General features: G+C 38.6%; 1 protein-coding gene across 5 annotated transcripts in view; it reads right to left on the bottom strand.

Moving 5' to 3' along the window:
* Window positions 1–911: 911 nt before the first annotated feature.
* COL11A1 (collagen type XI alpha 1 chain) overlaps window positions 912–7,964 on the bottom strand; it is a 167,428-nt gene continuing 160,375 nt past the window's right edge. For all 5 annotated transcript variants that reach the window (XM_019473101.1, XM_009283198.2, XM_009283200.2 and 2 more), the window contains 5 exons: window positions 7,017–7,266; window positions 4,671–4,783; window positions 3,714–3,782; window positions 2,812–3,045; window positions 912–1,058 (listed from right to left, as the gene is read on the bottom strand). In XM_019473101.1, the coding sequence (XP_019328646.1) occupies window positions 912–1,058; window positions 2,812–3,045; window positions 3,714–3,782; window positions 4,671–4,783; window positions 7,017–7,266 (813 nt within the window). The remainder of the gene's footprint in view (window positions 1,059–2,811; window positions 3,046–3,713; window positions 3,783–4,670; window positions 4,784–7,016; window positions 7,267–7,964) is intronic.

The raw sequence follows: 7,964 nt of genomic DNA, 5'->3' as shown, positions 1-7,964 counted from the left end.
AGCACAATGGAAACAAATTCAGATGAGATTAAAAAAAAAAGGAAAGCTATATGACTAACTTATTTCACAGAGATTTTTAACAGTTCTCTTACACAGAAACTGGTTTTTTTCTTACATATTTTCCCCACCCCAAAATATAAACTTGTTTATTTTAGGTATATACAGGTATCTTATGAAATTCTGGAATTAGAAGAAAATAAAAAGTCTGAGGTATAGCACCATGGAACACAGCACCTTTGAAGGTGCTTTCAATATTGAAATTCATCGTCACAGAGTGATATCAGCAGAAAAGAGTTGTCCGAGTGTGCTGCTCAAGATCTTCCAGTTTTGCCACCTTAAGTTTTGTTGGCGACTTCAAATAACAAAGCTCTTCAACAACAATATATACAAAGGGATTTTATTATTAATCAGAAATGGAATTGGCTTCACTGGCAATTACAGCTTTATTTTTTCAGAATACATACACAGTATTGACAATGTAGTTTTGTAATTATAAAATAAGAGCCAGGTGCAATTCAGAGACACATGCAAGTTTTGGAAGTGGACAGAGAAAGAACAGTATAGTACTGTACATAGAATAATTACAGTTTATTAAACACTTTCTTAACACCTCTTTGTTGTAATGGAAGGAGCACCATGTCGTTCGTTTTTTTACAGCACCAAAGGAATCCAAAGGGGGGTGTTCCTAAAGCGAGCCCTACGTTGTCTGTCTGTGCCACAGCATCTTTGCAAAATAAGTTTAAGTCATGTGATTCTGGCCCTACAAGGGCAACAATTACTTTCTAGATAAGACATACATACACAGCAAGACGTATTTTCTATGCCATCCTTATTCAAAACTTGCATGTGGCATGAAGTGGGTTGGTAGCACCAAAGTGCAACATTTTTGTGGATCTGATTTTGTCTTAAGCTTAACCGAGGAAGCAGACAGGACCGACCTCAAATCCAAACTTCCGGTTCTGATCACCAAAGTCATTGATCATCACGTCAACTATAGGCACTTGGTCTATTTTGGGTGTGTTGATTTCGATCACCGTCTTTGCATAGCCCTTTCGTGACTGTTAAAAAAGATGCAAAAAAAAAAAAAGCAAACATGGTTATGTATCAGAGCAGTAAACACGTGCTGCAGATCTTCATAGGTTATCTCTGAAGTGTAGAATTTATAAATTATTGCCCCCTCATGCACCAGATATTACAAGCTCTAGAGTTTACGTTTTCTTAGGATTTTATTCTAAAAATGTGGCATGGAATGTTTTTGATCTGTTTTAGAAAGAGATCGGCCCATAGCTTTTTAACTTGCTAAAACAGGCCTACAAATGAAAAATTATCTCATCTCAGACATTTAATGTTTCGTAGAGAATTCTGAGTTCACATCTATACTCTTTAATAAACAACAACAATATCCTCATAGCAGTGCGCATGTCTTCCTTGTGAAGAAATCACTAATTAGTTCTGAAAGACAGAAGAAAGATCCACTTCTAAGAAGAAAGACTGTAACTGTCTCACAAAATATTACAGCAGCTGTTCGGACATGAAAGAAAGTAGCAGTCTGACAGGACTGCCAACTGGCGCACGTCGAAACCAGGTTTGAAGGCACACACTTACTTCCTAACAAAGGCTCTCTCCCTCCTCTAAACATCATCCAGCCAAGTCATCACGTTAGTTATCAGGACTGCACTTTGCTCAGACGGTCTCTCGTATCTTGCTGAGACCCCTTGCAGCTATGCCGGGGTCTTGGAGTTTAGATGAGCATCCAAGTTGGTAGATCTGAGCGTTCTCAGTTTAGTGACGGAGTTATACCCTAAATCACTTCCAGCTCTCTCTGGAGCTCTACACTCACCCGCTGCGGATAACTAAAGCAAAATAAATCTACAGGACATACAGAAAGGCTGACATGAAGCAGTTCTGTACTGGAATCTCATCACTGAGGGGAGGAGACTCTGCATCTACCTGAGCTGCATCTCTGTCTCACAGCCAGGCGTGTATCCCGGCACTTTCAGGTCTCTGATTCTCTGCCACTGACTTCTCAGGAACTGCCTTCAAAACGCTCACATATCAAACCCCAAAATAATTAATGAGGCTTCAACTGTCACTTGCTCCTTCGATGTCTTTGTTTCAAAGTGCTCAGTACTAACCATCCTGTTTCTGAAAAGAGGCAACAGTTGCTATGCCTACAAAGACCCTGCCGGAGAGGTGGTCAGGGAGCTGATGCGTGTCTGGACAGCTCCGGGGATTTCAGCCGAGCTAAAGAGGATTGTGAAAGGTACAATCCACAAACTTCGCCTGGCTTTGACTACCAAAAAAAAATGAGAAAAGGAAATACAAAGTCACGTATCAAACTATGCAATTAATTCACTATGTTTGGGTACATGCATATGGCTTAATTCATACATGTTTTTACTGTATTCACGAAATATTCTGTCTGCGTATGCCTCAATTTTGAGTATAAATATATTCTCCTGATGGGCTGCCTCCCCTGGTTATGCTTTTTTGCTCCTGTTCTTCTCTAATTCTGTGCTCATACTAGCAGATAGTCTAGTTTTAGCACATTGGTGCTGACAGCCTGTATCCATGCCAGGTTTGTTCCATTTCTGGTGCTTGGCTTACGGTATTTTTTTTTGGTACATGTACGAAAATATTTAAATAAGGGACTAGTGTACTGTAGTTAAGAATCTACTAAAAGGTAGTCTATTAAAAATACAGTGTTTAGAAAGCTTTTCTCAGAAGAAAGCTGTGAAAAAATGAATTTGTTTGATTTCTACTTTAATTGACAGGTTGGTTTCGTAAAGACTCTTCTGAACCTCTACTTACTGCACAGCCGTCGTGAAGAGCTTTGATGTAAGGATTGTTGTCATAAGACATTTCTTCATCATTCGATCCTAAGAACCTTAGCGCTTTGTCATAGCTGTCAGATGATGCATCATGCCAAGCTACGGACTGATGACAGTTGTAAGTGAAATTTTGTCTGGCAGAGGCACTCAGTAGTTTAAGGAATGTCATTTGGACCATATTAATGGAATTGCCTTCAACATCCAAATAGGAAAGCTGGAAAATATAAGTAGTCACATGAATATTTATCTATTTCCTTTATTAAAATGCAAAACAAAATTATCGTTGACAAAAGAACCAGGTAACTGTCCCTAATGGAAAATGAACCAACATATAACATTTTATGGAGTTTTAAAGTTCAATAAAGCTATGACTCAGTAAATAGATTTTCATGTTGTAGCAATATATTTAGGATGAAGAGCTACATATTTTAGCTTCATTCTAATGGGAAAGACAGAGAACTGCTCCTACCATAGAGTGTAAAACAGCAGAATCTCTTTGGGAATCTGTTTTTGGGTAATTATAAAGCTATGTCAGCCGGCAGTCTCATCTTCGCATACTCAGTATATTTCTGGTTACCTAGAACGGGGCAGCGGACCTGTGCTCCAGCTGCGTTACTAAGGTTCAGCGGTGATGTGTGGTCTGCCAGAAGCCAGATCCTCACCATCAGCTGTGCCATTGGGATCATTGTGGGACAGTACAAGGCGGGCTCCAGCTGTCTGGTGGCAAGAGGCCATATAGCTGCTCTAATATTTAGGGCAAAAAGGCTGGGGCTGAAAAGTCTTTTCATTATCTACATATTTATAGAATTCCTTGGGATCTGTTGACCGCTGTTAACATGTACTTGATTTGTGAATAACTGTTATGTTGCAGTTACAACTTACAAGTTTGCCTCGCTTAAATTCACTAAACCAAGATCCTGGATTCTCCTTTGGCCATGATGAAATTCTAACCTGTGTGGTAAAACAGCAGAGATAGAAGTATTTAAAACATATGTTAACAGTTATGAAGGTTTAACATTACCTGGGACAAATTTCACATCAGATAGTAAAGAATGGTTCTTCCTTCTGAGATCTCAGCCTCTTTAAATCTCTAAAATAGGATGTTTTTCTTGTATAGAATGCCTTCAAATTAGTGACTTTAAATGGAATCCAAGGTGATCGCTTATAAAGAGAGCTAGTTCTATTTAAGGGAGACTGTTGTCATCTGTTAAGATTCAGGTAAACGGCTGGTATAATCGCTTATAAAGAGAGCTAGTTCTATTTAAGGGAGACTGTTGTCATCTGGTAAACTGCTGGTATAAATTGTTCCTGCGAAGAGTGTCTAAATCAGAGTTTTCACTGGTGTTGATGCTGATAGATCTCTCTCATTTAGGCAAGCTTTTAGAAAGCCTTCCTCTACACCATATGCCCCATCAGAGGTAATTTGTAACAATGAGCGAGGACGCTGTTAATACATAGTGTTTTACATCTCCTTTGCATAGGTATAAATGCATAGATATAAATGAACCCACAAGAGGAGCACAGTAAGAGTTTAGCTTTTAGGTGTCAAACGCTACATTATGCCCTTTAACTGGCTGCACAGCTACGTTGCATTCTGAAATGCAGTGAAAGGTTAGCAAGCAGGTGCATAGATTTCCCTATCTAAGCAAAAGAGTGAAAATGCTGTTTGTTAACTCTATGTACCATTTTACCACTTCATTCAGATTTATGCAAATTTCAATGTAATCAGAAGGACGGATATATGAAAATGTGACAGTGCAATTTTCCTGTTTAGTTCAACATCGCAACAGCACAGTAGGATCTGTCAACAGCCAACTGAAGACACAGATCGGTACTTACTCCTTCAGATTTCTTATCTGGGTAGATGCAAGTTTCCCCGCCTGCCGTGAAATTGCAGTATACTTTGAAGGAGTCTCCAGAACAGCCCTGGTTAGGATCAATCCAATATTCCCCTAAAACAAATGAGAAAATATTTGCCTTATATAGCAGAAACGGTGATCGGAAGATCCAGGTTTTACTGCTACCTAATGGTCCTCCAAAGGTAAGAAAGTTATTTTATCTGAACGATGAGAAAGCAACCCTTTCTTTTCTGCCTCATGATTGGTTGCTGCTGTTGTTGTTTATGAAAGATAACACCAGGATCAAAGTCTGGTTTCATCTGCGTCCTTTTGTTTTTGTCTCCTTTTACTTCAAACCATGACTATTGCAGGATACCGCTGAGGTTTTGGAGGAACTGCAGAGACCTCAGTCTAGAGGAAGAAGGACATTATGTGTGAAACATACATTGCAGGCCTCAACAATTTGGCCATTTCAGTATTTCAGCTAGGATAATTTGTGCCTGTGGTGACAGCACTCTCAAAAACAGAGCAGAGGCAGCCTTAGGCAGAAATAAGCTACGGCTTAGGTCAGAGAGCAAAATCTGGAGTCAGCTGCATACCTGTCTACATAAAAAGGTGGTCGCACAGGGCTTGGTGAGGTTGTAGCTGGCACAAGTACCTAAAGCTTCCATTGAGAGAGATATACCTCAAGCAAAGATGTTTTTAACCACTGGGTTACGAAGCTGCAACACTAGTGAAACTTCAGGCTGCTTTAGTTGATAAAAACACCTAAACTAATGCTTGGTTAGGTGACATTGTGGGAAAGACAGTTAAAACTTGCACGAGACTTCCCACAGTTTCAGCAGTCCTACCAGACTGGTGTGACTGAGAATTCAGGCCCCACAATGCTGGGGTGAATGAAGGCCGGGGACGAAAGAGCGCCGCAAGTCAATCCGAAGTCCATTAAAAATCAGCGCTTTTTAAAATCTACCGTTCTAATTATAATGATGATTTCTGTGATGTGGGTCCTTATCTCCAGCTAGTTTCACAGCAGGACAGCAAATGATTTTCTGACACTACTGTTCTAATCCAGTTTCAAGCAAACAGCGGAGGTTTCAGAGAGGCATGACAAATCCTTTCACCAGTTCTGTCTTCTGAATACAGGGCATAGACAAAGCATTTATAGTACTTTAAAATTCTATCGATTAAGGCTGTATTTATTGAAAACAGTCTTTCCTACCTGTGAGTCCTGTCCCTGGAGAATTCTGTATTTTAATGAATGCATTTACTTTTATTTTAACCAAAATAAGATTACTTTGATATGAAGAAAGCTCCAAATAATAAGCAAATACTGGTAAATGAAGAAGGTAAATGTGTTCTATAAAAAACATTCATTATTATGGAGGTACTGAATTGTAAAATATGTACTTTTCATACAGCACATACACTGCTTAACTATTCCTCAAGGCAACCATCTGTTTTTATCTATCTAGAATGAAAGCAATAAAATACTATTAACTGTCAAAATCTATTTTTCCTCCCATTTAAAACCAGAAAAATATTGCTTTGAACTGGGAAAAATATCCAGTGCAATCGAAAAAAATATGAAAGGATGAAAACACTGTGAAGGCTGGCTTTCATTTAAACCTTTCCAGAGGGGTAAACTCAGTTAGGGAAAAAAAAAGAAGAAAACAACAAAGAATCATTAAATCAAGATAGTTCTTCAGAACACAGTGTCTTGTTCATACTGCTCTGCATTTTATTAAGCTAGTACTTAGTATCAGAGAAACTTGCATGTCTATTTGCTGAATGATATAGAACAAACAGTGGTCATGCAGTAGGACAAATTATTGTTTCTAAGGGTAAAAGAATAGTAATTTTTTTGAGACTCATAATCAATAATAAATCTGATAAAGCTATTTATTATTATGCTAAGCTAAAGGATACAGCTAGTAAAATAATTCTCGTTTCTTTTAAAAGAAGCTATTAGCTATCCCAACATGCTGACATTTGTGATTTTACTTTCCATTGTTCTAAATAGCATCGATCTTTCATCTCTCTCCTGTTTGGATAGTTCTGGAAACGCAAGGCCCACCTTTCAAAACAATAACTTTTTTATTTAGCACTTTTTAAAGTTTTAAATCTAAAACCAGATCGGGTTGTGTATTTAAAGAATTTTGGCTTTTACCAAGACAACGTCTCTTACTTACACTTTATAAACTTTTATACCTGCAAAAATGGATTTAATGAGACTGTATTTATTGAGCAACTGTATTAACCATCTACCAATAATTAATTATTCTGCCAAAGTATCTTAGCAGATCATAACTTCAGCCTTGTTTGCCTTTGTCATGCAATATTAACATACCATCTGGGAAGTCTGGGTGGCAGAGTTGCAAGTCTTTGCAAGTTCGGGCTGGGTTATTCTGAGTGCCCATTGGATACTTCATATGCTCAATGTCTTGCTTCAGTGAATTCAATGAACCAAAGATCTCTTCCATGCCATCGGAATAATCCAGAATATTATCACCAGCATCAGATAACATGTAATCGGGAGATCTTCTTGTCTTTTTGGGTGACTGGATTGGCAGCGGCTGGATTACCTCACCCGGAGGACCCTGAGTGGAAAACAACATATCTGGTTACCTTTTCTGTTTGTTTTTCAGCTGCATAAATACACAGAGGAAGACCACAGAATGTGGCTTGGAGATGCTTTGAATAGGCTTTCTTCAAATTCTTTATTTCACTTATTTCCTTCAGATTTATGCCTAGGTGCTTGGATTTACTTGCAGAAAAAGATGATTGTAGAAGGCCAAACCACTGTTGTGCTCTACACTCTTCCCACTACGTTGCTCTTTGGGGAAGAGTGTGCTGCCCTCACATAAGTTAAGTGTGCAGAACTGACTTGCGATTGTCTCTTTATCCCTGGCAATTCCCTCAAGCACAGGCATAGTCTATGACAAATGAAAACTGTGGATGTTTCCTATGATAAAACTTTAAAAATCCACTTGGGGTCTATAAAGCAACATTTCATTTCAAGACATTGAGACATTTCAATCAGATTTGGACAGTTTTCATTTTAGATTGTTAGGATATGAAAAAGAAATAGTAGAATCAGAAGAGTATTAACAGGGGGAAACCGAAATCATTCAATTTCCTGTGCTTCAATATAACACACTGTCGTGGTTTAACCCAGCAGGCAGCTAAACACCACACAGCCGTTTGCTCACTCCCCCCGACAGTGGGATGGGGGAGAGAATCAGGAAAAAAAAGTAGAATTTGTGGATTGAGATAAAGACAGTTTAATAGGACAGAA

This window comes from Aptenodytes forsteri, unplaced genomic scaffold (genome assembly GCF_000699145.1).
Source record: "Aptenodytes forsteri isolate BGI_AS27 unplaced genomic scaffold, ASM69914v1 Scaffold181, whole genome shotgun sequence".
Classification (NCBI taxonomy): domain Eukaryota; kingdom Metazoa; phylum Chordata; class Aves; order Sphenisciformes; family Spheniscidae; genus Aptenodytes; species Aptenodytes forsteri.
This window is presented reverse-complemented; position numbering and strand designations above follow the sequence as displayed.